A 16,632-nucleotide genomic window follows, 5' to 3' on the forward strand; every position below is an offset into this window, starting at 1 on the left:
ACATTTTAAAACAGGGGTGTGTAGACTTTTTATATCTACTGTATACATATATAATTTATAGAGGGGGAGTATATGAATCATAGAGGAAGGGGAGCAAGTAAATCATACAAAGGGGGAGGGGAGTATATAAATCATATATAAGGGAAGGGGAGTAAATACATCATATATAGGGGAAGGGGAGTATATAGATCAGAGGTCTCAAACTGTTGGCCCTCCAGCTGTTGCAAAACTACAAGTCCCATGAGGCATTGCAAGGCTTACAGTTACAAGCTTGACTCCCACAGGCAAGGGCATGATGGGACTTGTAGTTTCGCAACAGCTGGAGGGCCGCCAGTTTGAGAACCCTGATATAGATCATCATATATAGGGGGTGTATAGATCATATATAGGGAAGGGAATATGTAGATCATATATAGGGGGGGGGGGGAGTATGTAGATAATAAATAGGGGGAGTATATAGATCATCGTATATAGGGGCGTATAGATCATATATAGGAGAGGGGAGTATAGAGATCATATCTAAGGGGGTATATAGATCATATATAGAGGGGGAGTGTGTAGATTATATATAGGGGGAGGGGAGTATATAGATCATATATAGGGGGAGTATATAGCTCATATACAGGGTAAGGGGAGTGTATAGGTCACATATAGGGGAAGGGAAGTATATATATCCCATATATAGGGGAAGGGGAGTATATAGCTCATATATATATATTAGGGAGTGAAGTATATAGATCATATATAGAGGGTGGGTGAGAGTATATACATCATATATGGGGGAGTGTATAGATCATACATAGGGGGAGTATATAGATCATATATATAGGGGGAGGAGGTATATAGAGAGTACATAGATCATATATAGGGGAGAGAAGTATATAGATGATATATAGGGGAGTATATAGCTCATATGTAGGGGGGAATGGGGGTATATAGATCATATATTGGGGAAGGGGAGTATATAAATCACATATAAGGGAAGGGGAATAAATACATCATATATAGGGGAAGGGGAGTATATAGATCATCATATATAGGGGGTGTATCGATCATATATAGGGAAGGGAATATGTAGATCATATATAGGGGAGGGGAGTATGTAGATCATAAATAGGGGGAGTATATAGATCATCGTATATAGGGGCGTATAGATCATATATAGGAGAGGGGAGTATAGAGATCATATATAGGGGAAGGGGAGTATATAGTTCATGTATAGAGGGGGAGTGTGTATATTATATATAGGGGGAGGGAAGTATATAGCTCATATATAGGGGAGTATATAGATCATATATAGGGTAAGGGAGTGTGTAGATCATATATAGGGGAGGGGAGTATATATCACATATAGGGAAAGGGGAGTATATAGATCATATATAGGGGGAGTATATAGATCATATATGGGGGTGTGTGTATATATATATATATATATATATATGGGAAGTATATAGATCATATATAGAGGGTGGGTGAGAGTATATACATCATGTATTGGGGAGTATATAGATCATACATAGGGGGAGTATATAGATCATATATATAGGGGAGGGGTATATAGAGAGTATACAGATCATATATAGGGGAGAGAAGTATATTGATTATATATAGGGAAGTATATAGCTCATATATAGGGGAGTGAATAGATCCTATATAGAGGGGAGTGGGAGTATATATATTATATATATGGGAGTACATAGATCATATATAGGGGGAGTATATAGATCATATATAGGGGGGAGTATATATATCATATATAGGGGAGGGGTAGTATATAGCTCATATATAGGGGGAGGGGAGTATATATATATATCATAAATAGGGGAGTATATAGATCACATATATATGGGGAGGGGGAGTATACAGATCATATATAGGGTGAGGAGGGTATATAGATCATATATGGGGGAGTATATAGATCATATATAAGAAGAGAAGTATATAGATAATATATAGAGGGAGTATATAGATTATATATGGAGAGGGGGGTATTTAGCTTATATATAGGGGAGGGGTGTATATAGCTAATATATAGGGGATTATATATAGGGGAGGGGAGTATATAGGTCATAGAGGGAGGGGAGTAAATAGATCATATACAGGGGGGGTGTAAATAGATCATATATAGGGGGAGTATATAGATCATAGATAGGGGAGGGCGTATATAGATCATATATAGGGGAGGGGGTGTATGGAGATCATAAATAGGGGGAGGGGAGTATGGAGATCATCAAATATAGGGGGCATATAGATCATATATAGGGGAGGTGAGTATAGAGATCATGTATAGGGGAAGGGGAGTATATAGATCATATATAGGGGATGTGGAGTATATATATATATATATCATATATAGAGGGGGTGTATAGGTTATATATAGGGGAGTATATAGATTATATATAGGGGAAGGGGGAGTACATAGATTATATATAAGGGAAGGGGTATATAGATCATATATAGGGAGAGTATATAGATCATATATAGGGGGAGCATATAGATCAATATAGGGGAGGGGAGTATATAGATCATATATAGGGGATAGGGGTATATAGATCATTATAGGGGGAGTATATAGATCATATATAGGGGGAGGGGAATATATAGATCACATGGAGGGGAAGGGGAGTATATAGATTATTATAGGGGGAGCATATAGATCATATATAGGGGAGGGGAGTATATAGATCATATATAGGGGATAGGGGTATATAGATCATTATAGGGGGAGTATATAGATCATATATAGGGGGAGGGGAATATATAGATCACATAGAGGGGAAGGGGAGTATATAGATCATATATAGGGGGAGCATATAGATCATATATAGGGGAGGGGAGTATATAGATCATATATAGGGGATAGGGGTATATATATCATTATAGGGGGAGTATATAGATCATATATAGGGGGAGGGGAATATATAGATCACATAGAGGGGAAGGGGAGTATATAGATCATTATAGGGGGAGTATATAGATCATATAGCGGGGGAGTATTATACAGAAGCACTGGGGGTCCCCGGTCACACAGACACCCTCCGGAAGTCTCCTCACCTCCCCGCTTTCTCTCGGTCACTGTAGGCCGCACCTCACCCCGTTCTCCGGTTCTCTCCTCACAGCTGAGGGGTGTAGCGCCGTCTGGTGACGTCACACGCACATGACGGAATACGTTTAGGGGGGCGGGACCACAGGGACTCCATCGAGAGAGTGACGGGGAAAGTGGGAGGAGCAGAGAACGGAGTATCAGAGGAAGACCAATCATGTCAGAGTGATACACAGCCCCGCCTCTTCTTCTCTCGTCTTCCCCTTACTCCGCTATGCCGACAAGCACCGCCCCCGGCCCGCCTCCAACACATTCCTTTCCGATAGTATGATAACTCACAAGGCTTGTCCTGTACTCCCGACCTATAGAAGAAGATTCGTCCTGTAGGAGTGGTCCTGTCCTATGGAAGAGGATTGGACTTGTAGAGATGGATCTGTGTTATAGAAGAGACCTTGTCCCATAAAGGAGGTCCTTTCCTGAAGAAGAGGTCCTCTCCACAAGTGGTGAACTTTTATGGTGGAAGCTGCAGTTTAATCACAACAGAGAATGGATAAAATAAGCACCTTCTATTCTGGACACTGATCAAAATTTTAATGAACTCACCTTATATAAAAAATCTTTTAAGAGTGTGCATGCGCTGCTATATATGAAAAAGTGGACTTCTTTTTAAAAGTTACAATTTTTTGTATATTTCTTATAGGTCCTATCTACTGTCAAAAAAATACATCAAAATAGGTCCTGTCCTGAAGAGGAGGATCTGCCTGTAGAAGAGGTCCTGACCCGTAGAAAAGAATCTGCCCGGTAGAACACGATTTGTCCCATAGAAGAGGCCCTGTCCCATAAAAGAGGGTCTGTCCCATAGAAGAGGTCCTGTCCCATAAAAGAGGGTCTGTCCCGTACAAGAGACCTTCTCCAGTAGAGGAGGATCTGTCCCATAAAATAGGTTTTGCCCTGAAAAAGAGGACATGTCCCATAGAAGAGGTCATGTGCCATAGAAGAGGGTCTGTCTCATAGAGGAGGCCCTCTCCAATAGAAGAGGATTTATCCCATTAAACAGATTCTGCCCTGAAGAAGAGGACCTGTCCTGTCGAAGAGGTCCTGTCCCATAGCAGAGGATCTGTCCCTTTGAACAGGAACATTCACATAGAAGAATTCCTGCCTCATAGAAGAGGTCCTGTCCCATAGAAGTGGATCTGTCCCATAGAAGAGGATATGTCCCATAGAAGAGGATCTGTCAGAAGAGGTCCTGCTGCCAAAGAAGAAGTCCTGTCCCATAGAAAAGGATATGCCCCATAGAACAGGTCCTGTAGAAGAGGACCTGTCCCTTAGAAGAGGTCTTGCCCTGAAGAAGTCCTGTCCCATAGAAGAGGATCTGTCCCATAGAATAGGTCCTGTCTTGTAGAAGAGGATCTGTCCCTTAGAAGAGGTCCTTTCCTGAAGAAGAGGTCCTACCTACTGTCAAAAAATACATCAAAATAGGTCCTGCCCTGAAGAGGAGGACCTGCCTGTAGAAGAGGTCCTGACCCGTAGAAGAGAATCTGTCCCGTAGGACACGATTTGTCCCATAGAAGAGGTCCTGTCCCATAAAAGAGGGCCTGTCCTGTAGAAGAGGTCCCGTCCCATAAAAGAGGGTCTGTCCCGTACAAGAGGCCTTCTCCAGTAGAGGAGGATCTGTCCCATAATATAGGTTTTGCCCTGAAGAAGAAGACATGTCCCATAGAAGAAGTAATGCGCCATAGAAGAGGGTCTGTCCTATAGAGGAGACCCTCTCTGATAGAAGAGGATTTGTCCCATTAAATAGATTCTGCCCTGAAGAAGAGGACCTGTCCTGTAGAAGAGGTCATGTCCTGTAGAAGAGGTCCAGTCCCTTAGCAGAGGATCTGTCCCTTAGAATAGGTCCTGTTCCATATGAAGAGGAACATTCGAATAGAAGAATTCCTGCCTCATAGAAGAGGTTCTGTCCCATAGAAGTGGATCTGTCCCGTATAGGAGGATCTGTCCCACAGAAGAGGATCTGTCACTTAGAAGAGGCCCTGCTCTGAAGAAGAAGTCCTGTCCCATAGAAGAGGATCTGTCCCGTAGAATAGGTCCTGTCCTGTAGAAGAGGATCTGTCACTTAGAAGAGGCCCTGCTCTGAAGAAGAGGATCTTTCGCATAGAAGAAATCTTGTCCCATAGAAGAGATCATGTCCCACAGACGAGGATCTGTCCCATAGAAAAGGATCTGTCCCTTAGAAGAGGTCCTGCCCTGAAGAAGAAGTCCTGTCCCATAGAAGAGGATCTGTCCCGTAGAATAGGTCCTGTCCTGTAGAAGATGATCTGTCCCATAAAAGAGTAGAAGAGGATCAGTCTCTTAGAAGAGGTCCTGTTCCATAGAAGAGGATCTTTAGTATAGAAGAAATCCTGTCCCGTAGAAGAGGTCCTGTCCTGTAGAAGAGCATCTGTCCCATAGAAGAAGTCCTGATCTGTAGAAGAGATCCTGTCCCTTACAAGAGATCCTGTCCTGCATAGGGTTTTTCCTAATGAAGAGGTCCTATCTACAGAAGAGGATCTGAGCTGAAAAAAAGGTTCTGTTCTGTAAAAAAGTACCTGTTCTACATAGGAGGATCGGTCCCATAGAAGAGGTCCTTTCCTATAGCAGAGAAGATATTGTCCCATAAAAGAGGATCTATCCTGTAGAAGAGAATTTGTCCCATAGAAGAGGTCATGTGCCATAGAAGAGGGTCTGTCCCATAGAGGAGGCCCTCTCTGATAGAAGTGGATTTGTCCCATTAAATAGATTCTTCCTGAAGAAGAGGACCTGTCCTGTAGAAGAGGTCATGTCCTGTAGAAGAGGTCCAGTCACGTAGCAGAGGATCTGTCCCTTAGAATAGGTCCTTTTCCATATGAAGAGGAATATTCGCATAGAAGAATTCATGCTTCATAGAAGAGGTTCTGTCCCATAGAAGTGGATCTGTCCCCTATGAGAGGATCTGTCCCATAGAAGAGGATCTCTCACTTAGAAGAGGTCCTGCTCTGAAGAAGTCCTGTCCCTTAGAAGAGGTCCTGTTCCGTATAAGAGCATCTTTTGCATAGAAGAAATCTTGTCCCATAGAAGAGGTCATGTCCCATAGAAGAAGATCTGTCCCGTAGAAGAGGATCTGTCCCATAGAAAAGGATCTGTCCCTTAGAAAAGGTCCTGCCCTGAAAAAAATAGTCCTGTCCCATAGAAGAGGATCTGTCCCGTAGAATAGGTCCTGTCCTGTAGAAGAGGATCTGTCCCATAGAAGAGTAGAAGAGGATTTGTCCCTTAGAAGAGATTCTGTTCCATAGAAGAGGATCTTTTGCATAGAAGAAATCCTGTCCTGTAGAAGAGGTCCTGTCCTGTAGAAGAGGACCTGTCCCATAAAATAGGTCCTGTAGAAGAGGATCTGTCCCATAGAAGAGGTCCTGATCTGTTGAAGAGATCCTGACCCATAGAAGAGATCCTGACCCATAGAAGAGATCCTGTCCTGCATAGGGTCTTTCCTGACGAAGAGGTCCTATCTACAGAAGAGGATCTGAGTTGAAAAAAAAGGTTCTATTCTGTAAAAAAAAGTACCTGTTCTACATAGGAGGCTTAGTCCCATAGAAAAGGACCTTTCCTATAGGAGAGAAGATGTTGTCCCATAGAAGTCCTGTCCCGTAGAAGAAGATCTGTCCCATAGAAGAGGTTCTGTCCCGCAGAAGAGGTCCTGTCCGTAGAAAAGGATCTGTTCCGTAGAAGTGATCCTGGCCTGTAGAAGAGGGTCTGTCCCGCAGAAGAGGTCCTGTCCGTAGAAAAGGATCTGTTCCGTAGAAGTGATCCTGGCCTGTAGAAGAGGGTCTGTCCCGAAGAAGAGGCTCTCTCTGCTAGAGGAGGATCTTTCCATTAGAAGAGGTCCTGTCCCCTAGAAGAGGTTTTTTCGCATAGAAGAAATCCTGTCCCGTAGAAGAGTTCCTGTCTCATAGAAAATGGTCTGTCCCATAGAAGAGGCCCTCTCGAGTAGACAAGGCTCTGTCCCATAATCTAATAATCTTTTCATTTCTATTGTATTCTGTTTTTTCTATTCCAATCTATTCTATTCAAAAGTCACATTTCGGAAGACAGTTATATTTTTTCTATTTTATTCTATTGTTTTCTATTCTGTTATTTTATATTCTATTCAAATTGATTATATACGTAAATTGAATTCCAGAAGGTGGTTATATTCTTTCTATTCTATTCTATGCTCTTATTTTTTATTCTAGTCTATTCAAATTTCATAAGATGGTTAGATTTTTTTTCTATTGTATTCTATTCTAGTCTACTGAATTCTTTTATATTGTTTTTTTCTATTCTATTCTTATCTATTCTATTTGAATTTGAATTTATTCAATTCAAAATTCAAATTTCAGAAGACAGTTATATTCTTTTATTTTATTTTATTCTATTGTTTTTTTCCATTAATTTCTTTTATTTTCTATTGTATTCTAATTTTTCTATTCTTAGCTATTCTATTCATATTCAAATTTATTCTTATTGAAATTCGAATGTTGGAAGACGATTATATTTTTTCTGTTTTACTCTATTCTATTGTTTTCTCTAGTCTAGTCTATTGTTTTCTATTCTATTCTTTCCTTTTCTATTCTACTCTAATTCAAATCAAATTTCGGAAGACGGTTATATTCCAGAGGCGGAACTACCAGGATCAAAAAAGGTCGCATTTTCGACCGGGCCCTGGTGTTCCGCCACTGTCGGGAGCCCCAGGAGGGTTGCTTCCAGCAGGACTCTGAGCTGAGAGCATCTTTCTGTCAGGGCTGGGCTCAGCCTTTCCTTCTCAAAGCTGGCCGCTCAGCTGCCGACTAATTGCCAGCTCCTTCCTCTCCACAGTGACACACCTGTTGATGATATCCTGCTCGTCAGACCTGCCTACTAAGGCTTGATTCACACCTATGGCCTTTTTATTGCTACCCTGTTTCCCCAAAAATAAGACCTAGCGTGATTGTCGGTGATGGCTGCAGTATAAGCCCTACCCCCCCCCCCCAAATAAGCCCTACCCTGTTTCCCCAAAAATAAGCCCTTCCCCTGAAAATAAGACCTACAAGGACTTTAACTAGCGCTTATTTGGGGGGTAGGGCTTATATTGCAGCCATGACCGACAATCACGCTAGGTCTTCGGGGTAAACAGGGTATTTGCATTTTGCAGATTTGCACTACAGTCCATTTAACATGGTTTCCTATGGAACACGTTCTGTAGTGCAAATCTACAAAATGCAAAAAAAAATTAAAAACGCCATAGGTGTGAATCCAGCCTTAAGCCGTCCAGCCCAGATGATCTCTGCCTTCGCCTTGGTCACATCTCTAGAGACGCTCTCCTGTGTTCCTGTTTAAAGGCTTGCTTGGCTGACACCCCTTCCGGCTCCAGTTCCTGCTTGCTGTTCTACTACGCTCATCTCCGGCTCCCTGACGTTTTGGCTTGTCTGACTATCCGTTCCGGTTCCTGAAGTTTTGACTATGTTTACTCTGCCTTTTTATTATTATTATTAACCACTTGCTTACTGGGGACTTAAACCCCCCTCAGTCCCAGACCAATTTTCAGCTTTCAGCGCTGATGCACTTTGAATGACAATTGCGCGGGCATACAACACTGTACCCAAATGACATTTTTATCATTTTTTTCCCACAAATAGAGCTTTCTTTTGGTGGTATTTAATCACAGCTCGGAGTTTTATTTTTTGCTAAACAAACAAAAAAAGATGCAAAAAATAAAAAATAAAAAACATGTTTAATAGTTTGTTATAAAATTTTGCAAACAGGTAATTTTTCTCCTTCATTGAAGTGCGCTGATGAGGCGGCACTGATAGGCTGCACTGGTGGGCACTGATAGGCTGCACTGGTGGGCACTGATAGGCTGCATTGGTGGGCACTGATAGGCTGCACTGGTGGGCACTGATAGGCATAGTTAAGGCGGCACTAATAGGCACAGATAAGGCGGCACCGATGGGCACAGATAAGGCGGCACTGATGGGCATAGACGGGCACAGATAAGATGGCACGGATGGGTGGCACAGATGGGTGGCACGGATGGGTGGCACTAAGGGGCACTGATAGGTACCACTGATAGATGGGACTGCTGGGCACTGATAGGTGGCACTGATAGGTGGCTCTGATAGGTGGCACTGATGAGCGGCACTGCTGGGCACTGATGGGCGGCACTGCTGGGCACGGATATGTGGCACTGGGGTGCAGCACCTTTGTTTAGGCAGACTGTGGGCACTGCTGGGTGGCACTGTGGGCACTGCTGGGTGGCACTGCTGGGTGGCACTGTGGGCACTGCTGGGTGGCACTATGGGCACTGCTGGGTGGCACTGACAGGGGGGACACATTTTTTATTTAGGCAGGCAAAGCAGGGGGCAGGTGGGCACTGGCAGGGGGCAGGTGGGCACTGGCAGGGCTGGCCGTGATCGGGACTGATGTCCCGATCACGGCCGCCGGTGATCGGCTTTTTTTTTTTCTCCTCGCGCTGTCAGCGCGAGGAGGAATAATAGCCGATTACCGGCTCCGTTATATCACATGATCAGCTGTCATTGGCTGACAGATTTTAGAGATAAGGAGAAGTTTTGGAGATGGGAAGGGGTTATTGAAAAATGCAGAGGGGCCATTGAGATGAAAAGGGGAGAGGAGATAAGGAAGGCTTATAGGGATGAGGCAGTGGAGGGGATAAGGACAACAAGAAGGGAAAGGGTTATGAGACTGAGAAGGAGCTATGGAGATAAGGAGGAGGGGAGTTGGAGATGAGGAGGGGGGGTTGGGAGGGGTTATGGAAATAAGATGGAGCTATGGAGATAGGTAGAATGGGATTATGAAGATGAGGGGGGTAATATGGGAGGGGGGTTATGGAGATGAGAAGGAGGGGTTAATAGATATGAGGAGATATGGTCTGTGTTCTTTGTAATCAATCAGAAATGAAGTAGGCAGGGCTGACACCACATGCTTTGGAATTCAGAGATGTGTTGTCATCACAAGTAGGAAGTTAGGACCTCGCTTTATTTCTGGCACATTAACGCATTTTTAAAAGGATAAACACTGGGAAATGTGCATATATTCCAGAGATGTACTAAATGTGTTTTCTTTTTGTTTTTTATTGCATAGACATACACTTTAAAAGGAAAACATTAGAGGGGGACAACCCTGCCAAAAAAAAAATCAGTGTCCAGCTTCCCTCTTCATCCATCTGGTGTAGACTGACAACGCACACCGCCAATTATCTTAGCCTTCCTTTTGGTTTTGCAATCTTCAGTCATTGCCGTCATCTGATGAAGGGGTGAGTGTTGATCCCCTGAAACGCGTTGGTCTTCTCTTCTGACTTCTTGTCAAAATAAAGCGTCACTGAACTTTAGATTTGACCCCACCCCTGCAGAGTTGGAGTCCAGGCATCTCCTTTTGGGTCCCTCACCCCAAATAATGATAATGCAGGGACAGAGCAGGGGTCTACTTATATAAAAAAAAAAGCATAGTCTTTGGTCCCGACACTCTGTATTGTTCTGGGTGATTGTGGCAAAAATGAATGTCCTTTAGGCTATTTTTTTTTTTTTTCATGAACGAACCTTTTTTTTATTTTTTATGAGCGGTTATTGTAGAGTGCATCGTGGCCACTAGGTGGAACTGAGGAGCATAGGATATACCTAGGTCTTTATAACAATAGATACAATGTAACAATTACAGAGGGAATTACCAAAATACTGTAAATGTAACCAATGGTGTCCTTATTCCCTCTAGCGTTAAGCAGAGCCCCTGGACCAATGGCTGTGTGGCTTTTGTTAGAAATAGACCACAAAGTGTACATGCACTTTAAAAACGAATAAACAATGTAAAATACCAATATGTGAACTTTTTAAATAAAATAGTAAGAAAAAAAAATGTTTTTTTCTTTTGCAATGTTTACTTACTAGCAGTCACATGACGGTTATTCAAAGCTTTACCCCGGGCTCCGATGGGTGGCGGTGGAGACTTCTTGTGACAATCTGAAGTTTCTGCTGATGTCATGTAACCCAGCTGCTGTCACTCAAAATGTGTGGGGGAGGGGTGTGTCAGCACTACCCTGACCATAGTGGTACTGGCAGGGCTGAGCGGGGGAGTGGCATGTCAGCAGCAGTCTAATTGTAGAAGTACAGTGAGTACTGGGCCTAGGAAGAGTAGGTCAGCAGTAGTCTGACTACAGGGGAACAGGTAGGACTGGGTCAGAGGAGGGGCGTGCCAGCAGTAGTCTGACTACACGAGTATAGGCAGGACTGGGTGGAGGAGGGGCATGTCAGAAGTAGTCTAATTGCAGAAGTACAGCCAGGACTGGGCCTAGGAGTGGTATGCCAGCAGTAATCTGACTACACGAGTACAAGCAGGACTGGATGGAGGAAGGGCATGTCAGCAGAAGTCTGAATGCAGATGTACAGGCAGGACTGGGCCTAGGAGGAGTATGTCAGCAGTAGTATGACTACAGGGGTACAGGCAGGACTGGGTCAGAGGAGGGGCGTGTCAGCGGTAGTCTGACTACATGAGTACAGGCAGGACTGGGTAGAGGAGGGGCATGTCAGCAGAAGTCTGATCATGGAGGTACAGGCAGGACTGGGCAGAGGAGAGGCTTTCAGCAGTAGTCTCACAATGGGGTATTGGCAGAGGTACAGGTAGGACTGGGGGGAGGAGGGGTATGTCAGCAGTAGTCTGATCACAGGGGTACAGGCAGGACTGGGCAGAAGAGGAGCGAGTCAGTAGTAGTCTGACTACAGGGGTAAAGGCAGGAATGGGCAGGGTGTGTGTGTCAGCAGTAGTCTGACTACAGGGGTACAGGCAGGACTGGGTAGAGGAGGGGCGTGAAAGCAGTAGTCTGATCCCAGGGGTAAAGGCAGTACTTGGCAGAGGGAGTGTGTGTGTCAGCAGTAGTATAATCACAGGGGTACAGGCAGGATTGGGCAAAGGGTGTGTGTGTCAGCAGTAGTCTAATTACAGAGGTTAATGCAGGACTAGGAAGAGGGGTTGTGTGTCAGCAGTAGTCTTATCACAGGGGTATAGACAGGACTGGGCAGAAGAGGAGCATGTCAGTAGTAGTCTGACTACAGGGGTAAAGGCAGGAATGGGCAGGGGGTGTGTGTCAGCAGTAGTCTGACTACAGGTGTACAGGCAGGACTGGGTGGAGGAGGGGCTGTCAGCAGTAGTCTGACTACAGGGGTACAGGTAGGACTGGATGGAAGAGGGGCTGGCAGCAGTAGTCTGACTACAGGGGTACAGGCAGGGCTGGGTCAGATGAGGGGCATGCCAGCAATAGTCTGACTACATGAGTACAGGAGGGACAGGGTAGAGGATGGGCATGTCAGCAGAAGTCTGATCATGGAGGTAAAGGCAGGACTGGGCAGAGGAGGGGCTTTCAGCAGTAGTCTCACAATGGGATATTGGCAGAGGTACAGGCAGGACTGGGGGGAGGAGGGGTATGTCAGCAGTAGTCTGATCACAGGGGTACAGGCAGGACTGGGCAGAAGAGCAGTGTGTCAGTAGTAGTCTGACTACTGGGGTACAGACAGGACTGGGCAGGGTGGTGTGTGTCAGTAGTAGTCTGAATACAGGGGTACAGTCAGGACTGGGTCGAGGAGGGGCGTGTCAGCAGTAGTCTGATCCCAGAGGTACAGGCGGGACTGGGTAGAGGGGGTGTGTGTGTCAGTAGTAGTCTGATCACAGGTGTACAGGCAGGACTGGGCAGAAGGGATGTGTGTTAGCAGTAGTCTAATTACAGGGGTACAGGCAGGATTGGGAAGAGGGGGGGTGTGTCAGCAGTAGTCTGATCACAGAGGTACAGGCAGTATTGGGCAGAGGGGTTAAGCAATAGTCTAATTACAGAGGTAAAGGCAGGTCTGGACAGAGGGGGTATGTGTCAGCAGTAGTCTGGTCACAGGGGTACAGGCCAGACTGGGCAAAAGAGGAGCGTGTCAGCAGTAGTCTATTTACAGGGGTAAAAGCAGGACTGGGCAGAGGGTGCATGTGTCAGCAGTAGTCTGATCACAGGGGTAAAGGCAGGGCTGGGCAGAGTGTCAGCAGTAGTCTGACTACAGCGGTACAAGCAGGACTGGGTGGAGGAGGGGCTGTCAGCAGTAGTCTGACTACAGGGGTACAGGCAGGACTGGGTGGAGGAGGGGCTGTCAGCAGTAGTCTGACTACAGGGGTACAGGCAGGACTGGGGCGGAGGGGGTGTGTGTCAGCAGTAATCTAATTAGAATAAATATAAGTAACTTCTGCATTACTATGTGTAGTGATAAAAGACACGTGTACATTTCGTGTAAAATTAAAAGAGGAGCTGCCCAACACAGAATGTGTTCTTACACAAATGTACAAAATAAATAAATATATTGTGAAGCGCTACCTCACCCTACTGAACCCCGCTGGGCTCCAACAATTATCTAGTGTAAATCAAAAATCAATCTGAAAATATCCCTTTAAAATAAAAATGGGAAACAAAATAGATAACCCATGAATTGATAATAATATGTACAGAAGGATGGGCTTGATGTATTAGTTCAATAATTCCAATTTACAATATGTTCTCTCTTCTTAGTGCAAATGTGAAAATATCCAATAGTGACAATCCAAGTGATATTTGATGTGTGCCCACTGCAGTGCCCTCCACCGGTCACCCTATGCGCCCACCTCCCACAAAGACCCACAATAGAGTCCAATGGCGCCTTCCCCTTGGGGGGTAAAAATCCAGCATCTGTTGTTCCTCTGTCTGTACGAGGCCCCCAATCTCCTAAATAACATTCCTCGTGAGTAGATAGCATAGGGTAAGAAAGAACTTGACATAGTGCTTACTGTTTAAAACACTCACTTTTAATAAAACAAAAGAGGTAAACTCACATTAACAGATGAACTAATCCTGGTGCATGCAGGTAAATGGTTACAGTAGGAAATCCATGGATCATTAAAACATCCGCAGATCCTCTGCCCTGTGTCCCCAGTGGCTGCTTCCTGGTTTGTACGCAATGATGTCACAGGCTCCACCTCAATGATGAGCAATCTGATTACAGGGGTACAGGCAGGACTGGGCAGAGGGGGTGTGTGTCAGCAGTAGTCTGATCACGGGGGTACAGGCAGGACTGGACAGAGAAGGGGCATGTCAGCAGTATTCTAATTACAGGGGTATAGGAAGACTGGGCAGAGGGTGTGTGTGTCAGCAGTAGTCTGATCACAGGGGTACAGGCCGAACAGGGCAGAGGAGGAGCGTGTCAGCAGTAGTCTAATTACAGGGGTATAGGCAGACTGGGCAGAGGGGGGAGTGTCAGCAGTAGTCTACTTACAGGGTAAAAGTAGACTGGGCAGAGGGGGTGTGTGTCAGCAGTAGTCTGATCACAGGGGTACAGGCAGGACTGGACAGAGAAGGGGCATGTCAGCAGTATTCTAATTACAGGGGTATAGGAAGACTGGGCAGAGGGGGTGTGTGTCAGCAGTAGTCTGATCACAGGGGTACAGGCCGAACAGGGCAGAGGAGGAGCGTGTCAGCAGTAGTCTAATTACAGGGGTATAGGCAGACTGGGCAGAGGGGGGAGTGTCAGCAGTAGTCTACTTACAGGGTAAAAGTAGACTGGGCAGAAGGGGTGTGTGTCAGCAGTAGTCTGATCACAGGGGTACAGGCAGGACTGGGCAGAGGAGCATGTCAGCAGTAGTCTAATTACAGGGGTATAGGCAGACTGGGCAGAGGAGGAGCATGTCAGCAGTAGTCTTCTTACAGGGTAAAAGCAGACTGGGCAGAGGGGGTGTGTGTCAGCAGTAGTCTGACTACAGGGGTACAGGTAGGACTGAGTAGAGAAGGGGCCTGTCAGCAGTAGTCTGATCACAGAGCTACAGGCATGACTGGGCAGAGGAGGGGCTTGTCAGCAGTGGTTTAACTACATGGGTACAGATAAGACTGGGTAGAGAAGGGGCATGCCAGCAGTAGTCTGATCACAGGGCTACAGGCAGGACTGGGCAGAGGAGGGGCTGTCAGCAGTAGTCTCACAACAGGGGTATTGCCAGGGTTGGGCAGAAAAGGGGAGTGTCAGCAGTAGTCTAATTACAGGGGTAAAGGCAGACTGGGCAGAGGGTGTGCGTCCGCAGTAGTCTAATTACAGGGTAAAGGCAGGACTGGGTGGAGGCGGGGCTTGTCAGCAGTGGTGTGACTACATGGGTACAGGTAGGACTAGGTAGAGCAGGGCCATGTCAGCAGTAGTCTGATCACAGAGCTACAGGCAGGACTGGGCAGAGGAGGGGCTGTCAGCAGTAGATTTACAACAGGGGTATTGGCAGGGTTGGGCAGGAAAGGGGAGTGTCAGCAGTAGTCTGATCACAGGGGTACATTCTGGACTTGGCACAGGAGGGGCTGTCAGCAGTAGTCTCACATCAGGGGTATTGGCAGGGTTGGGCAGGAAAGGGGAGTGTCAGCAGTAGTCTGATCACAGGGGTACAGGCAGGACTGGGCAGAGGGGGTATGTGTCAGCGGTAGTCTGACTGCAAGGATACAGGCAGGGCTGGGAGGAAGAGGGGCGCGTCAGCAGTAGTCTGACTACATGGGTACAGGCAGGACTGGGCAGAGGAAGGGCAGTAGACTGACCATAGGGGGAATGGGCAGTCCTGGAAAGAAGAGGGGCTGACCATGGGTTTACACTGGCAGGACAGGGGTGGGGGGGGGCATGTCAGCAATTCTCTGACAACTGGGGTACAGGCAGGACTGGGTGGGGGTGTGACAGTAGCAGTCTGTCCACAGGACTACAGCCAGGGGTGGGAAGGGTGTATAGGCACGCCATGTGCCTCTGAAGTAGAAGGCTGAAATGCAAATAGACCAGCGGACTAGCAGGTTTACCAGGCTTTTCTCAGCATACGAATAAATGAAAAGAGAACAGGCTATATTCAGATATGCCTACATGGAACATCAGACACATACTGTATATGAAATATTCAATTTAGGGGTAACATACACTATTAGGGTATACAGACATCTACAGGCAAATATCCTCTAGCATAAAATACCCCCCAATTTCCAACCTTCGGGAAGCAACAAGAGGACACTGGAAGGGTACTTATGCCTACAAACACCCTTGTGTGTACCCTAAATTAGCTTTGTCTTTTTTATAAATAGTAGAAAGCGGTGAAATAAAAAAAAGGGACTAAAAAGTAACATTTCATTTTCTCCCCTTTATAAATAGATCCCTGGGGGCCCCCCACAAGAACCCTCCTAGACTGCCCCAAAGTCGCCATGTTGAGGGGTCGCCGTTCTCTGCCTGGCAGCAGAATCTGGAAGAGAAAGAAAATGCAAGAATTATCCATGTGTGTGAGAGACAACCCAGGAGCACAAATTTGCAGTATCTAAATATCGATAGATAGGTTTATATACTGTAGTCAGATAGATAGATAAATAGATGGATAGATAGACAGATGGATAGATAGATAGATAAATGGATAAATGGATAAATGGATAGATAGATAAATGGATAGATAGATAGATAGATAGATAGATAGATAGATAGATAGATAGATAGATAGATAGATAGATAGATAGATAGATAGATAGATAGATAGATAGATAGATAGATAGATAG

The 16,632-nt window shown here is 45.4% G+C and overlaps 2 protein-coding genes across 6 annotated transcripts in view; both read right to left on the reverse strand.

Moving 5' to 3' along the window:
- NRBP1 (nuclear receptor binding protein 1) overlaps positions 1 to 3,170 on the reverse strand; it is a 51,325-nt gene extending 48,155 nt beyond the window's left edge. For all 4 annotated transcript variants that reach the window (XM_077489380.1, XM_077489379.1, XM_077489378.1 and 1 more), the window contains exon 1: positions 3,055 to 3,170. The gene's annotated coding sequence lies outside the window, so the exon portion shown is untranslated. The remainder of the gene's footprint in view (positions 1 to 3,054) is intronic.
- A 10,699-nt stretch (positions 3,171 to 13,869) lies between these two features.
- TRIM54 (tripartite motif containing 54) overlaps positions 13,870 to 16,632 on the reverse strand; it is a 49,057-nt gene continuing 46,294 nt past the window's right edge. For both annotated transcript variants that reach the window (XM_077489382.1, XM_077489381.1), the window contains exon 9: positions 13,870 to 16,327. In XM_077489382.1, the coding sequence (XP_077345508.1) occupies positions 16,269 to 16,327 (59 nt within the window). In that variant the 3' untranslated portion in view covers positions 13,870 to 16,268. The remainder of the gene's footprint in view (positions 16,328 to 16,632) is intronic.

The sequence above is a fragment of the Lithobates pipiens genome, unplaced genomic scaffold (assembly GCF_037356315.1).
Source record: "Lithobates pipiens isolate NorthernLeopardFrog02 unplaced genomic scaffold, aLitPip1_a1.2 Scaffold_18, whole genome shotgun sequence".
Lineage (NCBI taxonomy): Eukaryota > Metazoa > Chordata > Amphibia > Anura > Ranidae > Lithobates > Lithobates pipiens.